This window comes from Sceloporus occidentalis, unplaced genomic scaffold, assembly GCF_023333645.1.
Source record: "Sceloporus occidentalis isolate IW3139 unplaced genomic scaffold, rSceOcc1.0.p SCAF_1, whole genome shotgun sequence".
NCBI lineage: Eukaryota > Metazoa > Chordata > Lepidosauria > Squamata > Phrynosomatidae > Sceloporus > Sceloporus occidentalis.
Window position 1 is genome coordinate 31,269,426 of NW_028316981.1, and position 17,527 is coordinate 31,286,952.

The following is a 17,527-nucleotide window of genomic DNA, read 5'->3' on the forward strand; positions in this document are numbered from 1 at the left end:
TTGAATGAACAAATAGTCCTTTAAAAATGAACTGTGGCAGGGGAGTCAGATGTGGGAGTCTGAGATATGGTAGTCATGTGTGGATGCAAGTCACTTGTATACTTATGTTGTTTTCACTGTAGTTAATTTTTAAAAGGCTACTCTTTCATTTAATGTAGGAAACTATTCTGGGGGTGTATAGAACAGCTTGTTTGTTTGGACTCACCACTCATTTCCATCAATGGCAGCTGATGTTCACTAGGGCTGGTAGGATAAATATAGACAGAGCCATAGGGCCACCAGAGAAAGAGCAACGATATCTGGCTGGGAATCCCGTGGTGAACCTTATTAGAGTAGCTATGCCCATGGTGAGAGCGAGCATGAAGTAGTAGTTTGGACTGCATTGGATTGGAACTCTGGTGATCAGGGTTTGATTCCTTGCTTAGCCATGGAGACCCACTGGGTGACCTTAGATGAGTCATAGACTTCCAGCCCCAGAAAGCCCCATGATAGGTTTGCGTTAAGATCACCATAAGTAAAAAATAACTTGAGGAGTGTGAACATTGTGAGGAACAATCTGAACTGTGATTCCACACTGTCTGACAGTTCCATTTATCTGTTACATCAGTACATTTAAGAAACATCTTCTTGGGCTTTCAACAGTACCCACGTTATAGCCAAGTATATGAATATAAAATAAAGTAGAGTATGGACCATGTTCAAAAGTTAACAGTAATAGTCATATTCAAATAGTGATAATGACTTTGGGAAATCATGATACAACACGTCTGACCCTAGTTTCATCTGGGGAGTGAAAAAGCCACCATATTTGTTTGGCACCTCACCACAAGAATACCCTATTCTTCACTTCAATTCTTCAGTGACAAAATGTCTCCTAGTAAATCATCCAGTCAGCGTATCAGTATTTGTACATTATTTCAAGTACTTAATCACTTCCTGCAGAAAAAACACAAAAGTAATTAACTAGCAGATCCTATGCAGCACTAGGTGCAACTTATCCTAGGAGTACATTCAAAATAAAGGTGATAGAGAGTTGAATATCCATCAGTGTCAGTGGGCTCATGGTCTTAGGTGTGTCTAACTCTGTATAATATCAGCCTGCTCATAACCCATTGTTTCTTCACTAAGGGACTTGGGATAGTTTACAGTAGATATGTTCAATCCCTGTAGAATATTTAATTCTTTTGCATTACTCCACATCCCATGTCAATAATAATTTTTATTTTCGTATTTAAGAATGCCTTAATGTGGTCAGCCACTGGAATTAGTAGTCAAAAATATTCTGTTCCCCTTGTTGGCATTTATAAGATGCAATGAGAAAACTTGGGAAGGTTATAGGTAAAAGTAACATTTCTTCTCCCCCCTCCTTCCCCCTTAAAATTCTGAGAATGAAGTAGGACATTTGTACAACAAAAATATTTTCTATGAGTTCTCTATATCTCTGTATGTGTCAGCTTCTGAATTTTCTCTCTGAAGCTTTGTATGCTAGCAGCTCAAACTGTGATTGCCTGAGTGTCAATGCAAACACAAAATTCTCCTCTAACAGTCTAATTATGTGTAAGGGAAGGTTGGGCAACTTATGGCTTTCCAATATTTGACTGCAGCTGCCATCAGCCCTAGCCAGAACAGCCAGTGGTGATGGATGATGGAGGCCAAGGCCAAGTACATGGAAAGCTGCCAATTCCCCACCCCTTGCCTTAAAGGGGAAGGACTGTAGCTCACTGGTAAAACACTCACTTTGGCTGCTGCCGTACTGCAGAATTAATGCAGCTTGAAACCACTTGATCTGCCATGGCTCAGTGCCACGGAATCCTGGGATTTATAGTTTGTTGTGGCACCAAACTTCTCTGACAGAGAAAGGTAAATATCTCTAAAACTACAAATCCTCGAATTTCATAGCACTGAGCCATGGCAGTTGAAGTAGTGTAAAATTGTATTGATTCTTGCAATGTAGATGCAGCATTTGTCTCAGATCTCTGACCTCTCACGGCTTGTAGGGGTGGAAAACATTGCAGGTGGGGGTGGAAAAGATGCCTACACAGAAAATTATGGACACCAGCCATGAAAGCCTTCAACTTCACATTCTTATATTTTTCTTTGTACTGAGGTCAAGCTGACTAGTTTGTAGTTTCCTGGATCATCTTTATGCCCTTTTGGAAGGGAGGGACAATGTTTCCCCTTCTCCAGTCCTCTGGAACATCACTCCACTTAATGCTAATTTGAAGGTGTGCTAACATAGGTTACATTGGGAGCAGGCAACCTACATATTAAACTGTAGTCTGCATTTGACAGCATCACATCCTCCTCCTGGGAAATAGATGATCATTGTGATAAACATAACCTGGCTTCTGGCTTAACTGTGCCAATGCAATTGCAGCATAGATAGCAAACAGGTACCCTCCGTATATTTTGAACTACAGCTCCCACCATTCTGACCATTGATGATTCCTGCTGACCCTTGCCTAAACCATCTGGAAGGCACTTGCTTACTTATTATATTAGGGAAAGTAAAACTTCTGCAGTATACAGTTCTGAAGGAGACAGTCATCCATCTTCCAGTGATATGAGACATCTAAAAGAATATAAGAGATAAAAGCTTGGAATTTTACTTTATTTTTGGCCCCAAATGCATCATGTGTGTACATTCAATTTCCGTTTGCTATTTTAATGTCCATTTCCCCAGTTTGGAGAGAACCTTTTAAAGCTTCTCACAATCTGCTTTCATTTTTACCATTCTAAATAATTTAGTGTCATGAACAAACATTGCCACCTTGTTCTCATTCCTAACTCCAGGTGTTGTATCAGGAGAGTCTTTCCACTTCATTTTTTCACTTTCGTATGTGTGTGTTTCACTTTCTTTTAATAACATTTTGTCTGTAATCCTGTATTAATATGCTAACATGCTTCTACAGTTTTTGCTATTAAGATAATATGCTGGAAGTGGAGGGTGGTTAGGAGACCTTATAGCAATCTTTGCATTCATGTCATAGAATAATCTATTTTATCCTTTATATAATATATTACTTAATCAATTTTTAATATTCTATTTATTATTTTGTCCCTGCCTTCATGGTAGTCATGTTTTTCTCTGCTTAATTACTTATGCTATTATTCTGTGAGGAGTAGAGCACCATTATTATTATTATTATTATTATTAGGCAAAAATTATAATGACCTGCCTCTTGGTCTTGGCAGTTACCCATTCCCACCTTACAAAACATTCTATGGCCTCTGAATAGACCAGTTGGATTACCAGACTAGAAACATATTCAGGGGTCACTATCTTGGCCATATAGCAAAGTACAATAATATCCAGTACCCACAAAACAGTGATACCTTGATTGAGACAACCAAAGTGCACAAAATACATGATGCAAACTGGAATATACAAAAATACAAACTGAAAAACATTCATACCAGCACTATTCCAGAAACTAGTCACAATGTTCCTTAGAGTCCCTTTTTTGATACAGGAGTGAACATGCCACTTTTAAAATACAGAATGATTATTCTTGGATTTTTACCACAGGCACAATACAGCGTAAATGTCACCTTAAAAGTTATCAGTCATTGTTGAGAAAACTGGCACACAGCACCAACAAAGGTGTTTTCAGCTCTAACTAGTTGGAGCCCCAATCCATCTGTGGGGAAGACATTCTCTTCATTTGCAGTCCAAATTGTGGGTGTTTTAATTAGGCAAACAAAAAAAAATGTTCCTACTTACATAAATCTCCCTTTCTCCCTAAAATACATTGTTTTCTGACTTTGTCTCACAATTTGTAGTGGCATGATTAACACCAATTTGCACTGCTGCTCCCTGTACAATCCAATTAATTCCAAGTGAAAAACAGCTCCTACAGCTTTGTAAGAGAAAATAATTGAGCCTCATTTACTCATGATAGGTTTATTGTTCATTATATAGTAGCAACAATTATAGCTTCGGTGTAAATATATAGCAACAGAATACACATTGAGTCCCATCTTCCATTTTACCTGCCAGCATTTCATACTGTCAGTTGAATCTAACTGAACTAATTGTTCTATTAACATTTTATCATGTCCTGGTATTGTTCAGACCCTGCAAGAAGCAGAGAGTCACTTCAGATATAAGTAACAAAATAACTACAGCAGCAGCAGCGTTTCCAGTCAACCTTTTATATTTAGATTAACTTGAGCCAATAAAAGGTTGTGGGCTTTAAAATGCTATTGTTATTATGTGCCTTCAAGTTGACTCCAGCTTATGGTGACCCTATCATAGGGGTCTTTGGGGCAAGATTTATTTGGAAAAGGTATGTCATTGCCCTCCTATGAAGCTTTGACTTATTCAAGATCACCTATTCAGTTTTCATGACTGAGCAAGGATTTGATCCCTGGCATCCCAGAGTCCTCGCCCAACACTCAGATCACTAAACCCTGCTGGCTCTCAATGTTACTGTATCTCCACTGCATGAATTAATACAGCAATGGGTTCATTGCCATTGTTATAATGAAGTTCTATGTCTGTCTGTATGTATGTCTAGACATTTTTTTCTCTGCTTTTCAGTGTCTGTGGATCACTCAAGGCACAACAATTTAAAATCAAAATATCACAGAAAAACAGCCTATTCAAAAAAAACCACATTGGATTGGTTACAGATTCTCTGCAACCCACAGAAACGTCTGCTAAGTAGGGTTCCACTCACAATGCTGCTGCTGGTGAAAGGAGGAAAGCTCATTCCTGGTTCTTCCTCTCTTTCCAGCTCCCAGCAGGATCAGCTTTACAAATGTGAAGCACCCACCAAGCAGCCACAGAGCAGCTATCAGAAGGGAATGTAAAGTTGCACTGGCAGAGCTAGATCAGCTGGGCAGAAGTATACCACTGTCATCTGGTCATCCAGATGCAAAGTTGACTTCCCAATCCAGAGTCCTTTTCTCTTCTGACTAGGAGCATATCTGTTGAGACTGGTTCCACTTCAATGTCCTATCAATCATCACAGAGGATCAGAACATTAACATCAGCACCATCTTAGAATCCCAACAGCTTTCTTGGAATGAGATGAAAAAAGAGAAGCAGAGTTGTCTGTGTCTTCCACATATGAATGACAATGGATTCCAAATCAGACAATCTCACATTTGTCCCATATTGATATTAAATTCATTCACCAATGGTCATGGCACTGAACTGATGTCTCCCATGATCAGCTTCTGGAAATCACAAGAAAATGTTGTATCCAATATCCATTCTCATTAGGTGGTCAAGGAAGAGAAAGTGGTCAATGATATACAATAGCGCTGAGAGGTATTCAAGCCCCAAGGACACCCCGCGGCGGCGGGGAGGGGGAGAACGGGGCTGCTTGGCCCCTTTCTCCCTTGCTTTGCTGGGCGCAGCCGTCTGAAGGCTGCGCCCAGCGAAGCAAAGCGGTGCCTCAAACCAGGAAGGAGCTCCGAAACGGAGCTCCTTCCTGGTTCGCGCAAAGGGCGCCCTGGCGTGGAGCCATGTAGAGGCGGCGCGGCCGTGACATCCTCATGACGGTGGCCATCTGGAACGGCCGCCGTCATTTTTTACGCGCAGAGCACGTATTAGGGTTAGGGAGGTGCGGAAGCACCGCACCTCCCTAACCCTAGTACGCACTCTGCGCGTACTTTAATGGCAGTCTATAACTCGCCTAAGGGGTTTGACAGACTGCCCCAAAGGGGTGGCGGGACACTGCACCTTTCCTAGCTGGATTGGGGCCGTGGCAACCTCACGCCACAGCTCTAATCCTGCCTATCAAGGGCATGAAAAGGAGCCGCAAAAAGAGGCTCTTTTTTGCACCCTCAAAAGGGTGCCATAGCCATGGCATTGTGGCTATATGGTGCTCCTTTGGTGCTGCATCGTATGGACACAGTGCTGGAGGAGCACTGCGTAGAGTGGCGCGTGGTGTCATGGCACCCTGGGGCAGAGTCAGGGCATGCGTCATCTGGATGTGATGCCCTGACTCCACCTTCAGGCTGGCCTTTCAGGCCGGTCTGTACAGGGCCTATGCTTACTGTTTTCTCTGCTGTTGTCTCTGTTATCAGCCTTATCGTATGTAAAAAAAAAAAAAAGCCAAAGACTGTTTCTCTCCTTGCCTCTCTTCATGCCAGTAAAGCACTCCCACTCTTCTTGAGGAAGATGGTTATAAAATCGTGTCTTTTGTCATGCTGGAAAAGTTCATGTAGCAAAGGGCACACTTCTACAACCATCTCCCTCTGGAATGAAAATGGAAGTACTGTACTTATGACAGCATGAGGAGAGGCAGGAGAAAGCTGCTTCTCTCTCACTGCCTTTCGACTTTCTTTTGTCATGCAATAAGGCTGCAAGGGGGGGGGGCAGGAAGGCTAGGAGGGTGGGCACTGGTTTTTGCCCACTTGCTGCTTTGCCACTTTGATCATTCTGCCAGTGCTATCTTTCACATTTCCCCACAAGTCTGACTTAGTTTAAAGGTTTCATCCTATTTTCCTTCTGTTGTGCAAATTCAACTTCCATTTTTTTCCATTTCAAATAACCTCATCTTTGTATTTCTGTCTATAAACCCTCAACTACAGCTTGAGTTTGCAGCACATCCTAAAGTACAATTCTAAATGGTCTTATGATAGGTACTGCAAGCCTGCTAAGAGCAGCACAAGGACAACAGGGGAGAGAATGGAATATGAAGGACTGCAACAGAGGGAACATTATAGATTTATAGGGTTTTAAAGACAGGCTACAGCTCCAACAAGCTTTATCCTACTAGGTTTGCTTTGTGTTCATAGAAGTACCTAATATTTATATAAACTTAAATTTTGTCCTTGATCTCTTTGCAACAAAAGGAACATACCATCATAAATCTGCCAGGTTTTCAAAGAGGGGTAAATTCTTTACTGTTTGAAGTAAATTGATTTTTCTTTCTTCCAATAGTGCCTATATAACTGTGTTAACAATGCTTATTTTTGTATTCTCATGCTGGCTAATACTTGAGTTTACCTTTTAGCTACAGTTCGATTTTAAACAATACTCTCAGTCTCCTGGGAAACATCCTTCACAATTTGTTACCTGTGATAAATTTTTAACGTTTTAAATAACTTTTTTCTTCCATTATGGGAATGACCAGAAGAGTCAGTCTGCTGGAGTGTTTGTGCTCCCTAACCCCTATATCACACACTGTTTGGGTCATTATACGAGCAATGATGGCCATCATTATTGCTTTTAACCACTATCAAGTCATCCTCAACTTATTGTGGCCTGATAGATTTCCTGAGAGACTTCCAAGACATCCTGTCTTCAACAGCCCTACTTTGGTCTTGCAGATTCACAGCCATTGATTCCTTGATTCGGTCTATCCATCTGCAGTGCAGTATTCCTCTTGTCCTACGCCTTCTACCTTACCAAGCATTATTGTCTTTTTTTAATGAATACAGTAATATCTTCTCTGATATATACAGAGTACAGCAAACTCAGTTCTGTAATTACGGCTTCTGGGGAGAGTTCAGTCTTGATTCGCTCTAGGACCCTTTTAGTTGTCTTTTTAGCAGTCCAAAGGTATCCGTATAACTCTTCTCCAACACTTTATCTAGAATGAGTTGATTCTCTTCCTATCCACTTTCTTCACTGCCCAGCTTTCACAGCTTTGGGAACTGCCTATATACTAGTGGCCTATGGTGGCAGTGGGTACACTGGGTGGTCCAGCAGGATGCCCGTGCAGACAACTGCTGTGGCATGGAAATGGAAGGCTCTGGATCTTCTCAGAAGATCAAGAGCAACCAGTAATAATAATAAATAATAAACATTTTATTTATATACCGCTTTTCTAAAAATCAAAGCGGTTAACAACATGTGCAAATACAATCTAAAACCATCAAAATACAAAACATATAAAACATCAGAACACCAACTACAGCAATAAAACCATATCTCGTACCAGCTCAACAGTGCTGACGAGGGGGGGGGGCACATCGGGAGTCAGGAGTCAGGGGTATGCCTGCTCGAAGAGGTGTGTTTTTAACCCCTTCTTAAATTGGTTCAGTGAGGTGGCCGAGCGGAGCTCATTGGGAAGCGAGTTCCAGAGATTGGGGGCCGAGATAGAGAAGGCCCTCCTAGTGGTAGTAACTAATCTGACCTCCGGAACTCTTAATAATTGCTTCCCGGTTGATCTGAGTGTGCGGGGCGGATTGTACGGAGAGAGGCGGTCCTCCAAGTACCCTGGGCCCAAGCCATTTAGGGCTTTATAGGTAATAACCAACACCTTGTATTGGAAGCGAATAGGCAGCCAGTGAAGGTCTTTAAGGACCGGTGTTATGTGACTGGTCCTAGGTGTATTAGTGACCAGTCTTGCCGCCATATTCTGCACCAATTGCAGCTTCCAGGTATGGTACAAGGGTTGCCCCATGTAGAGCGCATTGCAGAAATCCAATCGAGAGGTTACCAGAGCATGTACTACCGTTTCAAGGTCCCCCTGGCCCAGGTAGGGTCGCAGCTGGCATATCAGCTGCAGCTGATAACAGGTGCTCCTGACCGTCGCATCCACCTGAGATGTAAGGTGGAGCGACGAATCAAGGGGCACCCCCAGACTGCGTACTGAGACCTTCACGGGAAGTGTGATCCCGTTCAGAACAGGTGGAACCACCGCCATCCCCGAGCCAGGGGAACCTATCACGAGTACTTCCGTTTTCTCTGGATTCAGGCTGAGTCTGTTTTCCCTCATCCAGCCCATTACCAACTCCAGACAGGCAACGAGAGGAGAGATGCCATCCTTGGTCACTGAATCAGTCGGAGACTTAGAGAAGACTATTTGGGTGTCATCAGCGTACTGATAACCCCGCGCCCCATGCCTCTGGATGATCTCTCCCAGCGGTTTCATGTAAATGTTAAAAAGCATGGGGGACAGAATGGCTCCTTGAGGGACCCCAGATGTAAGGGCCCTCTTGTCGGAGCACACGTCCCCCAGCTGCACCATCTGGAACCTCCCAGAGAGATAGGATCGGAACCACTGGAGCACAGTGCCTCTGATTCCCAGCTCCACTAGGTGCTCCAGAAGGATACCATGGTCAATGGTATTGAAAGCCGCTGAGATGTCCAAAAGCACTAACAGGGACACGCTACCCCTGACAGTAAGTTTTTTAAGTTTGTGCAAACCTTGTTATGCCCTGATTCTGGTGCAGGATGTACCTGACACCATCCAGCCTGCCCATGGCAGAACCAGATTTTGGGCTGTGCATTGCCCAAGTAGCATGATGCCAGAACATGGGGGAAATGGGCCTTTTGGCCCATGTAGACAAGACTTATGTTTGTGAAGTGTAGTCCGACAAACAGGAAGGATTTCCTGCTAGGATTGTACCTTAAACTTTAGGGATTGAGATGTTTATTTATAAGTAAACCAGCATCTGAAAATGTGATTTTGGTATTGTAGTGTAGTCTTGACCATGGTCAAGAAATTAGAAGACTAGGATTTGGAAGGGCAGCTAGGAAGAAACTAGGCAAGATCCTCAAGTGTAAAGCTGTATGATTAAGTGCCAGAGTTAGAATCAGCCATGCCATGTATTTCTGATCTCTATGTACAATTGTAAAAGCTGGACAGTGAAGAAAACTGACAGGAAGAAAATAATCTCATGTGAAATGTGATGCTGTAGGAGGCGGGTTCTGCTATCATGGACAAATAAATGGGTCTGAGAGCAAATCAAGCCTGAACTTTCTTAAAAGCCAAAATTACCAAAATTAATGTATTGTACTTAGGCATATCATGAGATGAATGACTCATTACACAGGACAACAATGCTTAGTGATGTTGGAAGCAGTAGGGAAAGAGAAACACCACATTACAGATGGATTGATTCAATCAAAGAATTGTTGTTATTATTATTATTATTATTATCATCATTATTTTATATCCTGCCTTTCTCCCAATAACTGAACTCAAGGCAGCTAACAACATCTTAAAACAATGCAGATTAAAACACTACAACAGTTAAATTAAAGTATAATATATACAATTAGACAATCATATATTAAAACAATTAAAATATTAAAATGCTTTAAAAACAATAAAAATAAAAAACTATATACGGACCCTTAAAAAACTTTCAAACCAACACCACATAGCATTAAAAATCCAACTTCACCTGTCTGTAAAGGCCTGGCAGCACAAAAATGTTTTGACCTGTAGCCAGAAAGAGAGCAAGGACGGAGTGAGTTCCAAAGTCTGAGAGCAGCCACCAAGAAGGCTTGTTCCCACCAAACAAGCCTGAGAGAGTGGTGGGACAGAGAGAAGGGCTGTTGCAGATAATTTTAAAGCTATGGCCTGGAGTTTGCAAGACTTGAGCAGAGCTGTTGATGACCTGGCCTCTTAAAGAGCTGTCATTCATAGAGTCACCTTGAGTCAAAGCTGACTTGAAGGCAATTAACAACAAGCAGTTATTTACAGTGTTTAAATGAAAATATTAAATATCTTCTTTTTGACATAGTGTAACTGCTGGATTGCTCATTTTCAGTGAGCCATTTACGAAGATACTGCAAAGCTTTCTGCTCACATAATGTAAAGACTATAAATTCAGCTTTCCTATGACAAACACTAGAAAATACATGAGAAACAGCCTCCTTGGTGGCTGCTCCCTCCCTTCCACAAGAGGCTAGGCTGACCCTCTCCCTGCTCTCCTCTCTCCGGCAGCCAAAAACTTTTCACTTCAAGCAGACTTTTAATATTTAATTACTCTCAGGAATTTTGGTGCGTGTTGTATTTATTTATATTTTTAACATTTGTATTTTGAATGTAATTTTAGAATGTTTAAATGAAATTAATTTTAATTGTTAGATAAATTTGATTTTAATTGTTTTTAAAATTGTTTTTGGTATGTTTTTAACCAGTTTTATCTGTGAGCTGCCTTAGTTCCCACTCTGGGAGAAAGGCAGCATATAAATAACATAAATAAAATAAAATAAAATAAAATAAAATAAATATTCTTCCATACAAGTCTAACCAGGCTGTGGGGCCTTTGAGCGGGGGGAGGGAGAGGTTGCTGAGAAGGGGACCATGTGCTATATTTTAAATTGCATTGCAATTGCTTTAAAAAAATCAATAGCCACTTCAAAACCCTAAAGCAGCCAGATCCCATCTGATCTTGGAAGCTTAGAGGGCCAGCCCTGGTTAGTTCTTGAATGGGTGACCACAAACAAATACCAGGTGCTTTAGGCTATATTTCAGGGGAAACTGGCAAAGTTCAGAGGAACTGGCAAAACCACCTCTGTGTCTTCCCTGCCTATGAAAACCCTGTCAAATTAATGGGGTCACCATAGATTGACAAGCAACTTGGAGGCACACACACACAGAGTGCTTTAGTACCATAATTTACATAATTTTTTTAGCACCTTAATGTTCTCCCTGATCTCATCTGCAGCTACTTTATCTTTTTATATCTTTTACTATTGTTGCGTGTGTGGCTATTAGTCTTAGTTCTGGGAGAAAAGTGAGGCATAAATCAAATAAATGAGAATAAAATAAAGTAAAAATATTATTGTGGTCTAGACGGATAAAGCCTTTGACTCAGGTGGTTCATGAGCTCCCATGACTGAAGCAGGGGTATTTTAAATCCATCACAAAAATGGTGTCCTTTTCTAATTTTACCTCAGAGCAATTTCAAATGAAGAATGGAACTCTGCTGCTTCCTTTGCTTGATTTCTTTTAAAATCCTCCATGCCCCCAGGCTGGTTTGGACATTGGAAGATGTACAAGTAAGGGACTTGCATTTCCTCTTTTAACAGTTCAGGGGCAATATGCCAAATAAGGATTTATGCATTTCCCCTGCACTAAGGTGGATAAGTTCTACATTATGCATTTCGCACGCTGCAGGAAATACCTGAGTTCCTGTTCGGTCTATTATAAGAGATGTACACATGTACATGCAAAGTACAAGACACTTGAATGACCTCACCTTGCCCACAGAACATTGTGATTTTTCCTTTCATTCCTTCCAGGGGAAGCAATGAGCAGCAATGAGTCCCATTTCTAAATGGAAAGGACTAATCTCTGATGTTGCTTCCTACACCACAGCAAAAGTCATGCAGGACTAGTAGGCCTGAGAAAGGTGTCTATATCTATCTGCTAGCAAATGCAGGGAAAAGCATACCACTTGAATGTGAATGAGGCAAGACTTGGCATACATCACCACAGCTTTTCCCCCAGACTGGTATCCTTTTGCTGTGTTGGACTACAACTCCCATCATTCCAAGTCAGGCGCAGTTGGAGTCATGGGAGTTGGTGGAGGGCACCAGGTTGGTGGTGGCTGTATTGTCATTTTTGTTGCAATTATAGTAGTCTTGTATTAGTGTAATTATTGCACCTAGAAGTTCGGGTATATAAAATGGAAAAACTCAAGCACCTTTTTTTTTACTTTTAGTTTGTTTTGCATTCTTCCTTGTACTATCTTCAAACAATCCTATAAGATGGACCAGAGTTCCCCATTCCCCCCTGGAGGACTTAACCAAGGGGGCTCCATTGTGATAAACTCAACTGACATCCAGTCCCAGTTGAGTAGCTTGCTCTGCTATGCTGGGAGGTTAGGATCTCACCATGGTTGCCTGATTACAAACTTCAAGAGAGTTGGAGGGGACACCAAGTCTCACAACCTTAACAGACCCTGCAAGATTTGGGAAATCTTGTGAGAGATTTGTTTTCATAAGATTTTGCCTAACCATGCACATTTCTATATTTTTATCTATGACCTGTTACAGACTGCCAAAATAAAGCTGCTTTGGGTCTCTTTGGAGGTATGCTGTTTAAATGATGCATGCATCCTAAGAATCTGGAAGCTGCACCAAAGCTGCACTACAGTGCTTAGGAATGGAGTGTGGCTTTGGCGCGACCTCCGGACTCTTAGGACCCATGCATCATTTAAATAGCATACCTCCAAAGAGACCCGAAGCAGCTTTATTTTGGCAGTCTGTAATAGGCCAATGACTTAGATTAATGGTTCCCAATCTTTGGTCATACTTCTTTTTGGACCTCCAATCCCAGAAGCCACAGCCAACTCAGCCAACACTCTGGAATAATAGGAGCTGAAGTCCAAGACATCTGAAAGACCAAAGACTGGGAACCACTGGCATATAATGGGTTAGAGAGAATCCTTATCAGGCTTGTGGATGATAGAAAACTGGGAGAAATAGCTAACACACTGGAAGATTGGAACAGAATTCAAAGGAATCTTGGGATCATTGTTGACCATAAGTCGAACTGGTAGTGGGATGCTGCAGCAAAGAAGCGAAATAATATTTTAGCCTGCATTAACGGAATTGTAGTTTCCAATAAAAAGAAAGTAATAGTCTCACTATATTCTGCACTGATCATGCCTCATCTGCAGTACTGTGTTCAGTACAGGCTAATCCAGTAGGCCTGTAGTAAAATAAGGGCAGATGGATTAGCATTGCTGTACTGGTCTCCCCTCGCTACTGCAGTATATTGCACTAGATTTTTAATAAAAGTTGTGGCTTGTTTTATTCCAATATGGGTTTCTGGTTATTGCTCTCCATGAAGACTCTTGTTTCACAGATGAAAAACTTAGATTTAGGAGCTTATCAGATGAACTTTAAAACTGGATCAAGCCTCCCAGGCTGAAGCTGGGACGCTGGATGGAGGCGGGGATTACTGCATACTAAATCATCTCCTAATCACTGTCCGCTATCAGCCTGGGTCCAAGTTGGGTCTCAGCCATGCTCCACCACACTATTTTGAAGTTGGAAGCTTTCCAGTTTCTAAAAAGTGCTGGCAGAGTGTGGCTGGGACCCGATCTGATGGTGGGTGGTGATTAGGTGGCAATTTAGCATGTGATCATCCCTGCTTCCATCCCTCATACCGGCTGCAGCCCAGGAAGCTTGATCCAGTTTTAAAGTTTATCTGATAAGCTCCTAAGTCTCAGTTGTTCATCTGTGAAACAAGAGTCTTCATGGAGAGTAATAACATTTTTTCATTATTTGATGAATTAATTTCATAATATTTCAATTTGCTGGTTTGGTTTAATTTCTTTGGAGGCCTTTAAACAGAGGCTGGGTGGCCATCTGTCAGGAGTACTTTGACTGTGCCTTCCTATATGGCAGAAGGTTGGACTGGATAGTCCTTGAGGTCTCTTCCAACCCTAAGATTCTGATTTCCAGGGGTTTGCCTTTGTCTCCTTCTCAAACTGAGGGAGTGTGACTTGCCCAAGGTCATCCAATGGGTTTCCTTGGATGTACAGGGATTCAAATCCTGGTCTCCAGAGTCATCGTCAAATGTTTAAAGCACTACACCATGCTGGCTCTCAGGCTCCTGATTACAAACATAGAAATCAATGGTGTCTGATGTATTTGTGAGAGGATCTCCTAAATATGGCTCATGTTTCTAAAAATAAAAATCCATGCAAAATGGTGTCGGGCGTCAGTAAGTCCTGAGAGGGGAATATTGGTGAGACTTAGTCTGTCTAGGTCTAAGCATGAAGCAATGTGTACTGGTGTAGCTTGAAAATGACAAAGAATTTCAGTAATATTTTCAACTGAAGTGTCTTGTCTTGTCTTGTTTTGGGGGAGGGTTGCTGCTTTTGTTTTTCATTTTATCAGCTACCACAAATTTTTAGGTCAGGATATACATCTAAAATTTCAGTTCTAAATGAAAAAGAAATAGAATTCCTTCCTTTCTCCCCCTCACCCCTGAAAATAAATCTGCTTCAACTGCTGTCTGTTTCTCTGTGACACTGAAGGTCTCTGCTCCTATTCAAAATTATTATTAGCATGGAAAGAAAAGTCACGAACTTTCCATTTAAGAGCAATGGCAATTATATTAAGACTACATTATAGTGAGACCTTTTTGGCATCTGCCTATCTTTCCATTCTTTCATAGGGCAGGAGTAACTGCAATCCCATCCTAACTGCTACTCTATAAATATGTACACATGCCAAACAATACGCTCCAACTGTCCCAATTTGGCAGGAACAATCCCAGTTAATCCCCTGTCATCCCACTGATTCAGATGCTTCTAAAATGTCCCAGGTGCATTCTGCTTCTCCCACTTTCTCCATTTGTCTTGGGCTTACTTGACTTGCTTCAAAGAGTTCAATGCAAATAACTTTTGCACTCCATTAACTCAGGAGAGGGCGAGAGGAAATGATAGGGTAGAATCTTGATCTTCCCAGTAGGGTCTGACATAAGCAAACAGCTGCAGATTCTCCTGGTTTCTGTATTCTTCCTCAATAACTTTTGCCATCTTGATCACATTCTGATGTTGTTTGGCCACATGTTTCCTGGTTTTCATCTATTCAGTGTTGGAGGGTATGATAAAAGGATTCATTTTCTTTTCACAGCTTTTTGCAATCTTTGCATTTGCAACATGTGGTGGCTATTCTGGCGGACTGCGGCTCAGCGTGGACTGTGCAAACAAGACACAGAGCGACCTCAGCATTGATATAGACTTTGCTTATCCATTCAGGTAATACATTGTCATTCTTTGCTCTTTCCACAAAAAGCTGTAATGCATAATGTGTCACCAGCAGACTGCTTCTGTCTGTCTCATAATAGCGGAATGTTTGACATTTTCTCTTATTCCTTTGTGGGACATCCAGGATACAGTTTATATTGGATAACTAATTATTTACTCATACTGGATGTGTCCACACAAATTGATATACCTCCTAATCTGTTACAACAGCCAATCTTGACCACTGAAGAAGACTTTTGTCGAAATGCGTCTGATTTTATTTCTATTAATTTTATATCTGTAATGGGCTTGCATTGTTATCCTTCCCACATGTTTCTTTGGAGGTGTTGAAAACCTACCTGTATTTCTACTTTGAATGTCTGACATCTCCATATATTTTGTTCATTGGTTGGGATATATAGTTTCTTAGCCTTGTACATACTGGCTATACTAGCATTTTTATAAGATATTTTATATTTTTATTTGATTCTATCTTCAGGCAAAGCACACAGATCTTATACGACTTATGTCTGCCTGTAAGACTGATAATATTTTTAACTCACTTCTTTTATTTTGCTCTTAATAAACTGAGCCATTTCTTGTAGTATCGCTTTTTCCCCTAGACTTTTTTGTTCCGCAACATTCCTTTTAGGTTTAGGGCCACACTTTTGTGTCTTCATTGTCCTCTTTTTACCTTACAAGAACATCTTGAATAATTATTTTTGTTTCTACCACAAGCTCATATTGCACTAGCCCTGTTGCACTTTTCTTAATTTAGATACCAAATATTCCTATAGTATTATCCAGCAAGATCTTTCCCTGTGACCAAGGCCATTTATTTGGCCATTTTATTTTTATTTTTTAAAAATGTAAGTTTAGCTCATTTTGCAATAAAATCCTGATGAACAGAGATGGCAGGTTAATGAAGACTATGCTACTTGACCCCGTTTTAAACAATTAATTTGTTTTGTGGTTGTTTTTTTAATTTTTATAATAAATTTCATATTGCTATGGAAAAACTTTGAAAAGAGAAGAAATCAGAAATGGAAATGGAACAGTTATGAAAAGCATGAATAGTAATTTTTTGTCCATACACTATATGGACAAAAATGTTACAACTGAATGCATAAGAAAATAATCACAAAAAAAATCAGCTCCAGAAGAAAAAGAGGGTAAAAACACAGGGGAAAAGAAAGAAACATGTGGACAAACAATAAAAAGTGAGTGAATTAAAAAAAAAAAAAGCCTGACAGTTTCAGAGAGAAAAACTGGTGTGGAAGCAATTTTTTTTCTTTCCATGGAGAAAGAACTTTGTCTGCTAAGAGGGCCAACTGTTATTTGATAGTGTGGTTGCTTTTTTCATACAAAATTACACAAAGTCTGTCTTAAGCACAGAGGATAAGTTAAATAGCACAGCTGAATCAATATTTTGAAGTTTAGAAGCAACTTGCAGCGAAGTGGAAATATGTATTTGGGGCAGAGAAATCTCCCCATGATGATCTCTCCCATGTATTCTCCTGTCATTCACGCAGTAACACTATTTCAGTATTACTCTTAATTTGAGAAGTTGAAGACTTTACTGCTGTGTGGCAATGCTAATACCCAGGGCAGAGAAATCACTGACTTCTAACTTAACAGTGATGTAAGCAGTTAAACCCCCATGCACAAACAGGCACAACGTCTTGTGAAATTTTAAAAAAGAGATCTGAATAGTCAAGGAGGAAGCTGGAGGAGGATTAGTAGTTTCTGCTCCATGAAAAAACAATTCAACCACTTCTGCTGAACTTTAGAATGCCTTCCTGACTTCACTCATGGGTTGCAAGTATCTCAAACACCATAGAGAGCATTTACTCACATATGTTTCAGCAAATTATGCAATCTACCGGTGGTGTCAGAGAGACATTCTAAAAGTTTAGTGGAAGTGGCTGAGATTTTTCATTTCATGACAGAAAATATTGAAATTGCTACCATCACTTGGGAGGGTTTGCACATAACACTAAGCCACAGTTTAGCAGCCAGAAAAAGCAAGCAACGGCTTACAATCTGCTCCCAATCCTCTCTCCAGGAGAAGAAAAAAACAGAATACAATTTCACCTTTGCCTGCTCCCTGGATATTTGC

General features: G+C 40.9%; 1 protein-coding gene across 2 annotated transcripts in view; it reads left to right on the forward strand.

Moving 5' to 3' along the window:
* Nucleotides 1–17,527, forward strand: part of SYNPR (synaptoporin) — a 222,702-nt gene that overhangs the window by 162,357 nt on the left and 42,818 nt on the right. For both annotated transcript variants that reach the window (XM_089518948.1, XM_089518954.1), the window contains one exon: nt 15,296–15,420. In XM_089518948.1, coding sequence (XP_089375074.1) covers nt 15,296–15,420 — 125 coding nt within the window. The remainder of the gene's footprint in view (nt 1–15,295; nt 15,421–17,527) is intronic.